This window comes from Chaetodon trifascialis, chromosome 15 (genome assembly GCF_039877785.1).
Source record: "Chaetodon trifascialis isolate fChaTrf1 chromosome 15, fChaTrf1.hap1, whole genome shotgun sequence".
NCBI classification, from domain to species: Eukaryota; Metazoa; Chordata; class Actinopteri; order Chaetodontiformes; family Chaetodontidae; genus Chaetodon; species Chaetodon trifascialis.
Window position 1 is genome coordinate 3,397,818 of NC_092070.1, and position 16,472 is coordinate 3,414,289.

General features: G+C 43.8%; 2 protein-coding genes across 3 annotated transcripts; one reads left to right on the forward strand and one right to left on the reverse strand.

Moving 5' to 3' along the window:
• Nucleotides 1-2,323: 2,323 nt before the first annotated feature.
• On the forward strand, nucleotides 2,324-8,594 carry rogdi (rogdi atypical leucine zipper). Its single transcript, XM_070981510.1, has 11 exons — nucleotides 2,324-2,710; nucleotides 4,056-4,127; nucleotides 4,696-4,778; nucleotides 5,056-5,110; nucleotides 5,214-5,294; nucleotides 6,114-6,209; nucleotides 6,295-6,393; nucleotides 6,830-6,943; nucleotides 7,030-7,079; nucleotides 7,222-7,348; nucleotides 8,261-8,594. Exons 1-11 carry the CDS (start codon nucleotides 2,636-2,638, stop codon nucleotides 8,300-8,302), a joined length of 894 nt encoding a protein of 297 aa, XP_070837611.1. The 5' UTR covers nucleotides 2,324-2,635; the 3' UTR covers nucleotides 8,303-8,594.
• Nucleotides 8,595-11,426: 2,832 nt separating this feature from the next.
• On the reverse strand, nucleotides 11,427-14,699 carry smim22 (small integral membrane protein 22). Of its 2 annotated transcripts, none has more exons than XM_070981981.1 (4): nucleotides 14,556-14,699; nucleotides 13,187-13,324; nucleotides 12,247-12,317; nucleotides 11,427-11,485 (listed from the first exon to the last, which is right to left on the reverse strand). In XM_070981981.1, exons 2-4 carry the CDS (start codon nucleotides 13,314-13,316, stop codon nucleotides 11,438-11,440), a joined length of 249 nt encoding a protein of 82 aa, XP_070838082.1. In that variant the 5' UTR covers nucleotides 13,317-13,324; nucleotides 14,556-14,699; the 3' UTR covers nucleotides 11,427-11,437. The 2 variants fall into 2 exon arrangements, with proteins under 2 accessions (XP_070838082.1, XP_070838080.1); XM_070981979.1 differs by having other exon boundaries at nucleotides 13,187-13,327.
• Nucleotides 14,700-16,472: the final 1,773 nt, after the last annotated feature.

The window sequence follows — 16,472 nt, forward strand, 5'->3', positions numbered from 1 at the left end:
TGCGTGTGTGAAGTGATGGAAACACCACTGTGTGTGTGTGTGTGAGAGAGAGAGAGAGAGAGAGAGAGAGAGAGAGAATTTGTGATTGAGTCAAACTAAACTACAGTGTGTGTTCATAGTTATGAAGGAAGATGTCACCCAGTGCAGCAGTGTAATTTTTTATTTTTTTTATTTTTTATTTTGGACAACAATGGAGCTCTATGGCTCAGAGGTAGAAGATATATCAGATTTTGATATACACAATACTTTTTTTTTGTATTTTGGTCTTTTCATGGCATGTGTTGACAGTATGAAATTAACAGTATCACCAGCTTTATGACTTGAAGGACAACAAGTGTGAACCTATTGACTTTCCTCCATGTTGAGGTGGGGCCTCCTCCCCTGAAGGTAAGAGATACGCAGACTTCAGATATGCTGTAAATACTGGAGTGAGTCAATGTGCTAAAAATTCTTAGCTCGACAAAGAACAGTGCACGTGTGATGTGGTAATGTATTTAAGCCTGTGATGGCTTTTCATGTTTTCTGTGGTGCTGGAGTCACAATCACATTACACTTTAGTCTGCTACTTTTAACCAGACCTGAGTTTAAAAACTAGATGTGTGGAGTTTGGAAATGAGGCAGGGAAGGTCAAACAAAATGTGCTGTCAAGTTGCATTATGGGAGGTGTAGGATCCAGCATGTTTGGAGATTGAGCACTACAGCCTAAAAGTATGGTTCTCTCAGCCTCTCCTGCCTGATTTTGACCAAATGCCATAATGCCGGGCAGCTTTTCTTGAACAGCCCTTTAAGATGGGACCATCATCACACGGGTACAGGTACATATCTACATTTTAGTACAGAAGTTTATTAGAAACACTTGCCTTTCAGGCACTAAAATGATCACCATAAAATGAACACTGACACTGATAGAAAGATGATGTTAACAGCAGGTCAGTGACGGCTGAGAGATCAGCTGTGAACAGGTGCATTGTGAGAGGAATAATGAGGGACTTTTACTTTACTAACCTCACAGTTAAACTGTTACAGTTATCTTGTCGGAATAAATCCGTTGACAGACTTTTTCTTGTTTCTAGAACAAAACTAGATTTTGTTGCTGAAGGTGTCAGACCAGCTGAACTCATGAAGTGACAAGTAAAAGTCATTTCATGCAGTCGTTTGCAGCAGAATACACTGAAAGTAGACTTAGGCCACATGGAGTAGTCTGACTTCTATAAGATCATTATTTATTCTACAAGTTTAAGATGCTTATAATGTTAGCAATGTAGCTTGGTCCTAGTCCATTAAGGGCCTTGTGTATGAGGAGGAGGACCTTTAAACTGATCCTGAATGTTACAGGAAGCCAGTGCAGAGCAGCTAAAACTGGACGGATGTGCTCTCTCCTCTTGGTTCTGGTTAATAGGCGAGCTGCAGAGTTTTGGATGAGCAAAAAATAGTGCTTTACAGTTATCACGTTGGCTTGAAATAAAGGTGTGAATCAGTTCTTTGACTGATTTTTGATTTAGAAATGGTTGTACTTCAGCAATGTTTCTCTTTTTGGAGGAAAAAAAGAAGTATTTGTCACCTTGTTTATGTTGGACTTAGATCTGAATGTAAAGTAACACCAAGACTTGTAACCTCAGATTTAATCCAGGGAGTTAATTTCCCCAGATTATTAAACAACTATTTTTGTTTTAGTAGGATTTCAGTTTTGTCCTCATTCATTCATTGATTTATTGCTCAAAGACAGTTTGTAATGGTCAACAGCATCATCTGGTACAGCAGAGCTGTACAGTTGTGTGTCATCTGCGTAACTATGGAAACATCCATTGTGCTCTCTTATGATGAAATGTAAAACATTCTCCCTTTCGGCTGGGATTTCAGATGCTGCTGATATCCTTGAACATGTTTTAAACCCTGATAACCATCACAGATGCTTACTTCATCATGTTATTTGTACAGGCATGACGGCGGGACGATTAACAGGGACTGAGGGTTCATTCCCAGATGCCAGCATAGGTAGAAAACAAGTGGCTCAACATTTTCCATGTCACCAAAACGATGCATGGTATCATGTGTTTGGGTGACGTAGGCGGAAGTTGTTTTCCCAAATAAGGACTAGTGGGCGGGGCTATTTAATAGTTTATGCGTGACCATCACAATGTTCCATTCAGGTGAATCTCGTGAAGACCAGTATATAGTTCCTGGCTAAAGTAGTTTGGCCGGAATAAATAGCAAAAGTTATCAGTGAGCAGAAATCAATTTGTTTTTTGTATTTGTGTATAGACGATAAGCAGCACGTGACTGATTTGTGCTCCAGTGGCAGAATAAAGAACATAAATTGCTCATTCAGCAAAATGAATGCTTGAAGGTAAAGACCAAACCGTATGAAGCTGAAATTACATCACTTGGTGCTTCTATGTGCGCAGTCCCGTAAATTGTCCATGTCAGCAGCTCGTCTCGTGATCTAAAAGGGTCATTTTTCATTTGTATTTGCCGTTGATTTGAGTTGTCGATGCGGGAGTCGTCGTTTTTACTGACAGCACCTGAAGGCAACAAGTCCAGTGCTAAGCTAGTAAGTAGTGAGACGCGTTCATCCCAAAGAGAGGGTAGTGTTTTAAGGTGGTAATCGAGGGTTTGTTTCTGTTGGCTGCACAAAATGCTGAACTCGCAGAGATCCCTGTCTGAGCTGCCCAAGATGTCCGCTGCCAGCCAAGTGGAGAGAGCGGTGCTGGTAAGTAGATCTGCCTCTGCTCTGCAGCGCTGCGAGGAGGCAGCGGGGAAGCTGTGCAGTTCGCCTGCACAGCTAGCTGCTTAATGACCGAGCCGCCCGATAATATAACATGTTGACTCATGTATTTAATATTAGAAAAGAATAGAGCTGGGCGTAAGTAACGTAGCTGCGTGTGTAGCTGCTGTTAGCCGCGAGGGACAGTGGCATCCTCGCGCCTCGGTGCAGGTGCTGTAGCCAGGGCTCGCGCAGCTCCGTCTGTGATGGTGTTTACTGTGGGCCTGTCTCTGTGCTCACACTTCACCCAGATCGACTCACAAGACAAACTAAGCGGGTGGTGACCGTGAAAACGGTCGAAGGACACGATGTGTAAGTGAACTCAGTGTCTCCGTTTTCAGCTTACTGTCAGTGTTTTATGTGAAGCTCGTGCGTCTCAGAGGAAACAGAGACATTAGTTTAAACTCAACAGGACGGAATTCAAACATGATGGTGTCTGTCGGGAACTGTGCCAGAGCTGAGCGTCTTTTGTCAACTGTCATGAAATGACTGGAAGAAAAGCCTAATAAGACATCAGAGACATCATGACGTGTCTCTGAAAGGAGACATGAGCTCTAGTAAATCAGCTGGAAAAGGGATGTCTTTGGATATCAGAGTGTGTCCCTTTCTGAATGTTTCTTGTGTTAACCATTCCAGACCCAAAGTGTTCTTTTAAATCAATAGTTACGACATGAGAAATGAATGATCACACTGATGAATGCTGCTGAAATGTCTCAGCATGAAGCTGTGAAATATGCTTCTGCATATTTACAACTTAGCTCGTTATTATGAAGAATAAATAAACACACACAGTAATAGAGCACAGCCTGGTGACTATTAGCAATAATGAGACAAATGAATGACACGCTCTGTATGAGAGCAGCTGTGCTGATGGAGGATGATCCTCTGTGGTGTTCAGTCAGTCTGTAGCTGAAGCTGCTCCTGTCTTCATCAGAGGTGTCCACCATGCTCCCTTTTCTTGGACACCTCCACCACAGACTCTAGTTCTACCCCAGGACGAGCTCATCAGGAAGCTGTCCTCAGTGAAAGAACATGTGCGGCACGACTCTCACAGAGCACAGGCGGCTTTGAGTCTTCACGTTCTGCGTCCTGTCCAGCTGGACTCCATGGATGCAGATAGAGACGCCTTTCTCTGAGGAAGGGACTTCAGAGGTCCACCTGTGGAGAGACGGCACAGAGAAAAGGAAGAGCAGAAGTCACCTGCTCACAAAGTGCTTCTGACGTTCCGCTCTCCTGTGTTTGTTTTGAATGATCTATCCAGAGTTAAATCTTTATTTTTTCTTTTTGGTAGGAGGAGGAATTCAACTGGCTTCTTAAGGAGGAAGTGCACGCTGTCCTAAAACAGCTGCAGGATGTCCTCAAGGTAAACGTCCAGCTGTACTGTATATAGCTGTGTTTAGGGCTGAGTGAGGGTCATCACACCAGCCTCACACATGCAGATCTGTTTATTTGTTAATGCTTAGTGTACAACAATATACAATAATGTCAGCTGGAGGTAGGAAATGACCCTGATGATGCAGCAGTCATGTCACTGAAGACTTCACATTCATTGAGTGGTGGCTGGGAGTTTAAAGATGTGGTTGTTTACCAGGCAGGGAGGGTCTAACAGAAAGATGCATTATGGGAAATGTAGGATCCAGTGTTGGAGACTACAAGTCATGATATTTCAGCCTCTGCTGCAACTCTGTGCATTGAACTGCATCCCAGTGGAGACAGAGCTCCTCACATGTAAGATAGTTTCTGTTAGTTTGTGTTTACGTCTGTAAAATGATAAGAGAATAGGATCTTATCATCGCCGTGCCCTTAAAAGCAATAAATGCTACCACATCATCATCCCTTCCTGGCTGTAATGGATTAACCAGAAGCAGAATTATGCAAATTATGCAGATTAGGATTTGATACTAATAGTCAGTTTTCTCCGCCGTCCACAGGAGGCATCGAGGCGTTTCTCCATGCCGACGCCAGGTCTGGAGAGTCAGCTCAAACAGGAAAACTTCATCCTCGGCAGCTCAACGTAATCCCACTATGACCTCTTACAGTTACTGTGGCCACAATGGTCATCTTTAGTGGAACGAGTCGGCCCTGCCTGTAACATCACCATGTCCTCATCACCACATGTTTTGAAATATGCTTAGACCCAAAATGAATGTGTTGATCATTTCCTCTGTGCTGTAATATTTAAGATCCAGTGCCCTTCTTCACACTCTGCAAAGCCTTCCCTTTCCTTGATCTGTCCTTCCCATTGTTCCTCTGGCGACGTTGAGATGAAATTGCGATGTTCTGTTTTGCAGCATGGATCAAGTGAAGGGGGTGCTGACTCTGCAGGGAGAGGCTCTGACTCAGGCTGTGAGTGTGTCCGTTGTGATCGAGGCTGTGTTCCCCTCATGTGACTATGAAACGTTGATCTCAGCTGACGTGTTCCTTGTTAATGTTTTGCTTTTCTTCACAGGACATCAACCTGAAGGTGGCAAAGAGCAGCCAAGCGCTGCACTTTCAGTTCAGAGAGGACAAGCAGTGGAAGCTACAGCAGGTACTGTGTGTCGGTGTGTGAAACAAAAGGAGGAAAACCGGCTGAGTTGGGCTCATTAGGAGTTTTTCTCCACTGCAAAGCACATTTTGACTGACACAGTGGAAAATGACATCAACGTCAAAATGAATTTTCCCACCAATGGTGATCCTAACCGTGTGTGTTCAGTCTCCATGTGTAGTCCTACAGTGTGTTGTTTTACTGGACTCTATGGCGAATGTCAGCAGTTCAGTCTGTGTGTTTATGTTGCATTTTCCATCCGATCATAGGCCAGTTAGTGTTCGGACATCCTCTGAAACCACAGAGTAGATATGTTGGTTCTGTGTGCTGTCAGGTCGAGGACACGCAGTACTCAGCTGTTCAGAGGTTGGCTGCCGTCATCTGGAGGTATCTCAGATGTAGTATGCATAGTTATTATGCAGTTTAATCATTGGGCCATGATGTCATCAGTCGCCTTTTTATGTCACTGCAGACGTTTTGGATATGCTTTAAGTTTATGGCAGCCCTGTGTGCTTCATGGTGGAGAATCTTCAGATTCAGGCTTTGCTGGCCTGTGCTCAGCTGCTGATGTTGTAGACAGTGGATGCTGTGATGCTTGCTGAGGTGAGGTAGCTGTTCAGTGATGGCATGTTGTTAGCTGATGGCCAGTGATGGCGGGATGTAAAGACTATTTTAAGGTAAGTTAGGTGAGGGGTAGAGACTGGTGTCGCCTGTGTGACCTGATGTCAGACTCAGTCGATATGACAAAAAAGTGTTATTTTTGGCAATGAAAGTCATTTAAAGCTGGAATCCACCTCTCTCTCGTCTCCGTCCATCCATCAGATCCAGGATGCCAGGAATCATGTGAACCAGGCTCTGCAGCTGCTGAGCAGTCATGATGAGAGCTACCACTTCAAGACTGGTGCTGAGGTTAATAAGGTCTGTCCTCTCTGTCCTCTGGTCAACACGCCCTGTCCTTTACTGCTCCAGTGACACTAGCTTCATGTTTCTGTTGCTGCCATAGCTCATGGATGCAGTGATGCTCCAGCTGACACGAGCACGAAACCGCCTCACCACCCCGGCCTCCATGACGCTACCTGAGCTGGCCACCAGTGGTCTGATGGTACAGGACAGAAGACGGAGCACACTACACAAACACTGCTTGAACATATTGAGGACAAAAGTGTGACTAATGATGGATTTTTGAGGCAGAAAGATGAACAGGATATGGGCCAATATTCATTTTCTTGACAAACTTCTTAGAAAAATAAACATATTTGTGAGTGGAGGCTGTTACAGCAGCAGCTTAAGCTCATGGTGGTGCAGTCACATGTTCAGTTATCACATGGGTGGAAGGTCGTGTGTCCACAAGTATTGGTCATGTAGTGTAAGTACAGACGGTGACATTCAGAGCTGAACAGACAGAACTTGTCAGTGCTCTCCGTTAGACTGACTGCGTCAAACACAGAAAAAGAAATCAGTTTCAGTAGCATGAAGCCTTGTGCTGTTCTTCCACATTCCTCTTCTTCCTCTCCTCACTCTGCTTCCTTCATCACCAGAAAATGTTCACCCCGCCCATGCCCGGAGATGTGATGGTGAACTTTTACATCAACTTAAGCAAGCTGTGTCTGACTGTGTACCAGCTTCATGTGCTGCCTCCCAACACCACCAAGGTCAGAACCTACGACTCTCTGCAACACTAGATCAAGACGTCCAGCATCACGTGACTGATGCTGTCATGTTGTGTCTCTCATTGCAGAATTTCAAGCCAGCTGGAAGCTCAGTGTTGCACAACCCTGGAGCGATGTTGTAAGTCCTGCTTCATTTCTTCCTTCCCTTTCCAGACTTTTCCTTTTCCCCTTCTTTCTGTGCCATACAGTCTGCAGGTCTGGCACTAAACCACAGGCAGGAAGTGTGTCTTTAAGGTCCTCTTAATCTCTTTCCTCCACAGCGAGCTCAACAATAACCGGTTTGAAGTGAGCCACGTTCACAAGGTGGAGTGTGTGGTGCCTTGGCTGAATGATACGCTGGTGTTCTTCACCATCTCCCTGCAGCTCTGTCAGCAGCTCAAGGACAAGGTGGGTGCCTCTCCTCAAAGATGACTGTGAAAATGTTGAATACACGATGAATCTTGAAGTGACATTATCCTATATGTTTATGTTACGACCACAAGTTTTGATTTTTTCAACCTTGTTTCTGAGAAATCATGTTGGCTCGGCAGACTGCTCAAAATACCCATCAGCCTTTGCTGCCATTGCCGTAGAGGAGAAGCCAGAGTCGCAAACACCAGCAGCTTCTCTATTTTAGTGTTGTTGTAGTCCCAACAACTCCAGCAGAGCAGGACGTCTTCTCTGTGGCAGATTGCTCTCCATTCTCCACTTTAACTTTCCCTCATAGAACCAGGACCTTCAGTACGTCTGAACAATAAGTGTGTTCCAAATTTAGAGGGTTGAATCTGTTCCACAATCTCTTCCACATGAATGTGTCAGATACGTATGGAACTATTATTCAGGTTCATGTAAGTGTAGGATTGGACTTGCTATTGGCAGATATCCAGTATTTGGATCTGGACATCCATATTTACACAGAAACTAATGTTGCAGCAGTGAAGCGCTGAACTCCAGCTTTAGCAAAGCAGCCACGTGAATGCACCACTTCACAAAACACTTTGAGGGATGAAGAGAATAACTACAGTCTGCAGCGTGTTTCATTCCAAAGGGCCTGTGAGTGGACGCAGATGTGTTCCCCTCACTCTAGCTTTGCAGCAGAGACCGAGTTCTCAGCAGCTCGTGGTGTTCCGAGCAGCACTGCACGCTGCTCTTTTATGTCTTATTTTGAATCAAACTGTGTATCAAAGTTACAGCTTGTGTCTTACGTGTAAATGCTGCTCGTGAAATGACTACTTGAGGCTACTGTTGGCCTGAAATGGATAGTCAGAGGATGATTAGCTTTGCCTGTGTGATGAACTCCTCTGTGTCCCTTCCCTGCAGATCTCGGTCTTCTCCAGTTTCTGGAACTACAGACCTTTCTAATCCACCTCCTGTCCATCCTCCAGAGACCGCTCAGACCCAAACTAACCACACAAGTGTAAGGGACATCCTGGGAAGGTTTTTATTTTTTATATATTTATCATCCAGTCATTCTTTTTCAAGTGTTGCATGATTAGCTGGAGCCAAACAAACCCTAACAGATGTCATGTTTGCCATTCCCAGCTGTGTTCGCCCAGCTGACTGACATTTCTCTCGTGTATGTGTATTGCGTCTCCCAGCACTGACTTGAACTCAATGAATGAATGTGATTGTTGCTGATCTACTATTAGAATCATTTTTGTTACATTCAAGCGACTTAGTACTTACGGAGTATTTATCTGGTTCTTATCCTAACGTCTTCTGAACTGTCTTGTTGTATGGAACACTAATTTGTGTACTCAGGGTTGGAAGACTAAGCAGCACTAAGAGGTCCCAGTGGGAGGATTTTTTCTGAATACGTTGGGTCCCTTCACAGCCCTCCCTCACAATGTAATCCTCCTTTCTTCCGGCACCTCATTTTACATGTCAAAGTCAATATTGTGACGTCAGGGCTCGCACTGCTAAGGCTGTGTGTGCTCCCCCCTGCAGGAGCTTTGTCAGAGAAAATAACTCACATGTGTGATCTTGGGGTGTTTTCTCGTTGGTTTGCTGTGGTCTCCATCGGGGGACGAGTTGGCCCACAGATTTCTGATAGGAAGTCTGTGTGAGAAACTGAGAGAAGTGGCCATCTGCTATGAAGGATGGTCTAACAGAGTTGCATTATAGGACGTGTTAGATCCAGTGTTTTTGGAACTTGACCTATATTAGGAACTAAAAGTGAGGATATCTCCACCTTTGCAGCACAGATTTTGACTGGTCTTATGTGCTTATTTATTTCTCTGTCTGTCATAAGTCCCGTTATGGAGTTACAATCCAAAAACACTGGAGTAACCTTTGAATCTCTGCATGTCCAGGACATCCAGCTGTGCTATTGAAGCTGTCCAGAGCGCTATATCTGCCCCTGGTGTCCTACATGACACGTCTTTTAGAAGAAACTTACTCTGGATTAGGGATGTTGCACAGTGTATTGGGGGTGCAGCAGTCTTACAAAGCGAAGGCAGAGGTTTTGGGAAAAGCCTGAGCTGTGAGGGGATGCAGTAGTATTGGGAAAACTTTCCTCACTGTGATCTTTTAAGGGATACAAACATGCTGGTGACAGAAAGTATGTTTCCTCGTTCACTGACAGTACAGTGTCATCTGTTTGTGGCTCAGTTCCAGTGTCTGCCCACCCTCACATATTCCTCAGGGAGTGCTGTCCCACTCTTCACACATGTGGAACCCTCCCACCCTGCTGAAGGTGTGAGTGCTGCACAGGTTTAGCATTGCACTCCTGTCACAGTGGACAGTTAAGTGCAGCAGAGATACACACTGAAGACTTTGTCCTGTTGTGGTCCAAACACCTGGAAACACACTTAGATGGAGTGATTTGGTGGAGTTGGTCACACTGGTGACGTCAGTTAAAGTCTGAGGGTTCAGACCTCAAACTGCCATCGTGTCATATGTGACGGGGGAAAAGATTCCAATGTTAACAACTAGCAAACGTCGTCAGGTGGTGGTATGATTACAGAGCTGGTCATGTGAGAAATCAAAAGTGTGCGTCCACAGTGTGACAGCATATCCATTAAATTCAGCTGAGGCACATTGAACAACATTCTTCTTCATGCACTTCTGGACTCTTGAGTGTCTGATGTATCTGACATCTGCGCTTTCAGAAAAATCTAAATCCAAGATGGAATTACAGCCTCCATGTTGAAGTCATGCTAATTCCAAGTTGGAAACTGGTAATTGTGATAACCCTGATATGACAGGAACATGGCACTAGGGCGGACATTGGATCTGGGCCTGTGTTTGTTTGTTTATTTTTGTTATTGTTCATTGCCACATTTGGTGGAAATGACTTAACTCACATTCCCTGTTCACCACATGGATATGTCTCAATGATAAGCTACTTGTTATGTCTGTTGATGTGATCTTTGATTTCAGTGTCTGTCTGCTCTATGTTCATATTTATTTGAGATGTTTTGCACATATGTTGTTGATTCCCTATGAACCAAACACTAATTCAATCATGAACAAATGACGTCATTCCAGTAAGTGTTAATCTATTTTCAAAAGCTCATATAAAATGTGGAAATAATTTATCTGATATCTGTGCAATAAAAATATTCAACAGTCAACAATAAGATGTCCATGTTGAACTCTTCAGCTCTACGTTTGCAGCTACACATGAAAATGTCTCCATGAAACACTGCAGCACATTTTCTCCACTCTTGTCATACGTTTCTGCCAGCTGAGCCTCACAGCTCAGATCAGCTGTACTTCCTGAACTTTAAATGAATTGTGATTCTTTGTACCACTTCTCATTTTACACAATTATGTTGAAAGCATTCTCACACAAACCTGCTCCTCTCACATAGTAAAGAACATGTAGAAGTCTAAATACAGTCACGTGTAGGAGACTCACCAGTTGACCGGAGTCCAGTTTCACAAAGACAGACTATGACTAAGGCTTAGAACAGACAGTAAAAGTACTAATGCAGTGTAAACACTCTCCATTACTCTGTTACCATGGCAGCAGTGAGTACAGTCAGCACAGCAGTTTACAGCTCTGTGTGATCCAGTCTGGACTGTGCCCGTAAACCCTCCTGCTGTCCTCAGAACAGCACAAACACACCTATTTCCTCTTTTATGATTTGCGCCTTTGGATGATTCTGAGCCATCTGTCACATCTGTTTCATCCATAAATGAACATAATGAGCAGGAGTACACGACACATAAAGCAAAGATTACATTTTTATTATGTTTATGTATCTATTGCTCAGTAAAACAAATAAAATAAGCAGCAGTGACATTGAAATCTACAGAGACATAAACACAGACAGCTGAGGGTCTCCGGCTCCTCTGCTATCCTAGCAGTAACTCCACATAGTGACAGTCAACAAGATCAGGCGTGCTAGATTTCCAGAACTGTAGCAAAGAGCTTGTGAACAATTCATTCTATGTGCAAGTAGACTAAATTTGGTTCCAGGCAGACAGTAAAATCAAAGCTTCTGCTTTGGCACAGGACTCGACCATGTGGCTCTGCCTCCAGCTCAGCTGTCAGGGCTCCAGAGCCATGTTGTCTATGCCAACCTTCCGTCTGCGAGGCTGCTGACGAAGCACAAAGGAATCATGTACATTCATCAATCCTTTTGTCACTCAAATCTTTTCAATCATTTCAGTGAATATTTTCATTTTTTATTTTGCCTTGGCATTTTTGATAATGTTTATTTGATAATGGATACATTTATTCTATACAGTATTAAAAGATTAGGGGGTTCAGAATGGGTAGCATTCAAGCCTTTGAACTGTATTTTCTACTCTGTGCTGGTTGGTTCACAGCCTCCTTCACTCATATACTACTCCCTTAAAACAGACACTCAGCATTTACTGACTAGTTAGCAGTCACACAACTCATTCTTGCATATATAAAATGTTAGCAGACGCTCCTTATTCTGTTTCTTTGAGGGGTTTTTTTGTGGATAAATGTACACTCAGAATGCAGACAACCAAATAAAATCATGGAGGGTCAATATAGTGAGTCGAAGTGACTTCAGACAGGCTTCTTCCATGTCTTTCAAGCTGACTGCTTTGAGCTCTGATTTGAAACACCTCTCCTTGTCAGTAGAAACATCAGTCAGGTGACTGCAGTGTGTCCTCAAACATCAAATTTCATCAGAGCTCCGTGTTCAGCTTCCCAATCCTTTCTTTGAGGTCTGCCTGAGAGCCAGCACCTGTCTGTAACAGCTGTGTTCTCCTTCAGTTCTGTGTGTGTGTGTGTGTGTGTGTGTGTGTGTGTGTGTGTGTGTGTGTGTGTGTGTGTGTGTGTGTGTGTGTGTGTGTGTGTGTGTGTGTGTGTGTGTTTTCACCTTGTTGTCATCACAGCAGCAGCAGCAGCAGCAGCGGATGAGGACCAGGATGAGCAGGAGCAGAACCATACCTGACAGAGCGGGAGCACACAGAGGAAGTCATCAGTGTTCAGGTACAGCTTTGTTCCTGTCAGGGTGGAAAAGCTGCAACATCTGCAAGCAGACCATCACATCAAGCTGCAGCCATGAAACTGTCAGGGTGAGGTCCAGACGACACTTAAAAGACCACATTAGTTTGAAGATTTTGATCCATTTCATTTGTACCAAAACTCATCAGCAAGTACGAGAGATAAGAGCAGCAATGAGTCAGTCAAAGGTGAGAGACCAGAGCCTCAGTGCACGACAAGTATTTACTCTCCACGAAACACCAGACCCAGAGAGAGCGGGCGGATGGATGGATGGGTGGATGGATGGGTGGATAGATGATGGATGGATGGATGGATGGATGGATGGATGGATGGATGGATGGATGGATGGATGGATGGATGGATGGATGGATAGATGGATAGATGTATAGATGGATGGATGGATGGATGGATGGATGGATGATAGATGATGGATGATGGATGGATGGATGGATGGATGGATGGATGGATGGATGGATGGATGGATGGATGGATGGATGGATGGATGATAGATGATGGATGGATGGATGGATGGATGGATGGATGGATGGATGGATGATAGATGATGGATGGATGGATGGATGGATGGATGGATGGATGGATGGATGGATGGATGGATGATAGATGATGGATGGATGGATGGATGGATGGAGGTCAGAAAATGTAACATTAAACCTTTTCAACACTTTCTGCTCGTTTCCCCTTTGCCTTCATTAAAGAAACTGGTTTATGAATATGGACCCTGATGTTTTTGTGTTCTAGAAATCGTCAGCACGGTTTTCCTCAAATAATCCATTTCCTGCCCCTTCACTCACCGATGAAGATGAAGAAGACTGCAAAAGAGGCAATGTCCCAGTCAGACTGGAATAACTGCCTGGACTGCAGTCTGGAAACCACATCGTTGAACTGGTCCTGGAACTCCTGCTCCAGGTTCCTCTGCTCCATCGCTCTGTCTGCTCACACACACACACACACACACACACACACACACACACACACACACACACACACAAGCACAGCACAGTGTTAGAGCACACAGTTGACTGGCAGCACAGCAGCAGCAGACATGGAGTTATGGATTTATTGTTCAATTCTTTGGGACTGTTGTAAAATGTGCTCTGACATAGAACAGTGATGAATGTAGACGCTGAAGTCACCAAGACAACAAGTCCCCAGGCTGACTGTAATTAGAAGGATCGGTATCATAAAAATACTCTGTTGTATACTCGACATAAAAAGCTACTCGACTGTACACCAGTTTGGGCTCTCAGCGGTGAATCTCCAAACGTCAGAGGTGACATTTGACTTTAAAACACACTTGTGAGTGTGCCTGAACGCTTGCTCACAAGAAAACACTAAAATCTTGATTTTGTGCTATTAAAGGACAAGTTCCCAATTTTTCAAGCTGTGTGTCACATGCACTGTCCATCATCACTTAATGAAAGAGAAAGAGGGAATTTTCTACAAAGATTGTAAGAAGTTCTGTTCTCATGTGTTCACTGCACTAATGTGTGCGTGACAGTAAATCCACAAAGACAACAGAGCTTTTTCTCAGCAGACATTCCATGTCACTGTAGGAAAAGCACAAGTTTAAGGCTGAATTCCATTTAGTTCATTTTCTTTTCAGCTCAAATACCTGCGCCTTTCCTATTACAACCAGCCAACTGTCTGAAAGTCCTATTTATGAGCTCTCAAACATGGAACACAGATATGTGACATACAGCGCATGTTTAATATGTTGTCCTCAGTCTGTGGAAACTGTGAAATGTATTCATTTTACTGTAGCATACTTTGCATTTACTGTGTGATTTGCTGATTCTTACAGTGCTGAAACACACCATACACACACACCTTTAAACACACCATACACACACACCTTTAAACACACCATACACACACACCTTTAAACACACCATACACACACACACCTTTAAACACACCATAGATTGTCTGTATGTGTATGTTTCCCTCTGTAATCAGTGCACTTCACCTTGTGTTCAGCGGTAACCAGGCAGGATCGTCAGACGTCATTAGCACATGACAGGTGGAACATAACGGAAGCATTCACTCAGGTGTTTCGACAGTATTCCACAGTAACATGTTCACGTACAATACATCAAAACTTATTCCTTCTAACTATTCATTACGTTAGTTTGACGCTGTGCGGAACAGCAGGCTGCTTACCTGTAAACGGAGTCGCTTGTTTTTGTCTTTTCCTTCCGGGTGCGAAGTTCTGGGCTACCTGGCGCACCTGTTTCCAGTGACGCTCTGATTGGATGGTTCCTCCCTTTGTCGCACCGAAAACAAACGCTCCTCCAGTTCTGATTTAATGACAGACTCCTCACACCAGGAAGTAGAACATGACCGTTTCTAACGACCCAGTGCTGGCAAACAGCTGCTCCTCTGTTATCTGTAGATCGAGACCAGTTACGACCCAGTTTATGATGAGAATAAAAATACACAAAGCAGGTCAAACTTTCGATTCACCATATGGATCTAGTGACGATTTATGAGTTAAAAAGTCCACATTGTGAGAGTCCAAATATGTTTTGAATCTCATCACTTGGACCATGAGCATTGTTATCATGGCTGACCTTTTCATGGGCTTCCTAACGTCATCAGCACACACCTAATCTGACCAGCAGCACACTACAGTCCATTTTTTCATTGTCTTGATCAACTGGAATGCGTCAAAGGCAAACCTGAATTTTCTGTTTCTGTAAATGAAAATGATATGGCAGTTATTTCTTCTTATCCTGTCACAAACTGTGCAGCCAGTCTCTCCTCCCACCCTGCAGATGACAGCACACTGTGCCCGTTTGGCATATTTTATGGATATTTGTCGTATGTGGTATAAATATTTCCTCTTTTGTGACTCTTCATTTTTGTGACACTTCTTTTTTTTTTTTTTTTTTTTTTTTTTACTTTCCCCTTTCTTCTCCAATAAGAAACCTACTTGTGACAACCACAGATTAACATACTGATGTACCTGCAGGGTTTAATGGACGCACAGGTGTGTGGTGGAAACCTGAAACCTCCAGAGGCCTGTACCATAAAGCTGGATTACGGCTTAGCGAGATAACTTCAGGCTTAACCCTGGCTTTTCGGTACCATAAAGGTGGCTTACTTTCTATCGGGCTACGTTGCCGTGGTAACCTATGCTGAACACCTAACCTGCTCCGGAGCAGGATAAGTTCAGGATAAGAGCCCAGCAGGTATAAAAGCCCCACCTACTGACCAATCAGTTCTCTTGGAAAATGGCCTGTCCGTTTGATGAGAACCCGGTGGATCTTGGTGCACAGCTTGTGTGAAGAGCACTCAGGCGCGAGAGAGTATTTAGAGATCGCTGTAATCCGTTCGAATTGTCTGAACAATCACTGTGCGAAAGGCACAGGTTTTCGGGAGAGGGGTTACAAGGACCAGGATGGACCAGCTGACAGATGTAATACATCTGTCAGCTGCTGGAGCCTTACATCAGCAATGTAACGCACCGCAACCACGCGCTGACAGTCCCGCAGACAGTGTGCATTGCACTGAGGTTTTTTGCCACAGGTAATATATTTCTTAGTGATGTTTGGAATTATTATGATGTCTTTAAATCCCTCGTTGGATGGGTTACAAGCAAGCCACAGATAAAATGCCATTAATCAATTATTTGTTTAAGTAAATCATGGATTGATTCATTCATTCATAGGTACTTTATGTATTCTGTTGGCGATGCCGAAAACCTCGGGAAAAACACAGTATGTAGAGCTATTCATAAAGTCGCGGGGGCCCTGACTGAGCTTGTCTCTTTGATGCATTGCCCACGCAATGCATCAAAGAGGGCTTTATGACATCGCAGGTAAGCAAGGTTGATGTGTAATTTGCATAATGTAGACTAAGCCCTGGGATGTTTGCCGTTGTATATTGTATTGTATATAGCTTCCAACATGTAGGCCTACATATACATATGCTACACGTATAAGATATAGTAAGCGCACTGACCACTTTGAAGTATATTTTTATACTTATGTTTGATTTGCTCCCATGTTCTCTTTGCTCCACTCGGGTTGCATCTGAAATAATAAGGCTACAATCACATGCCATAACGAAAAATTT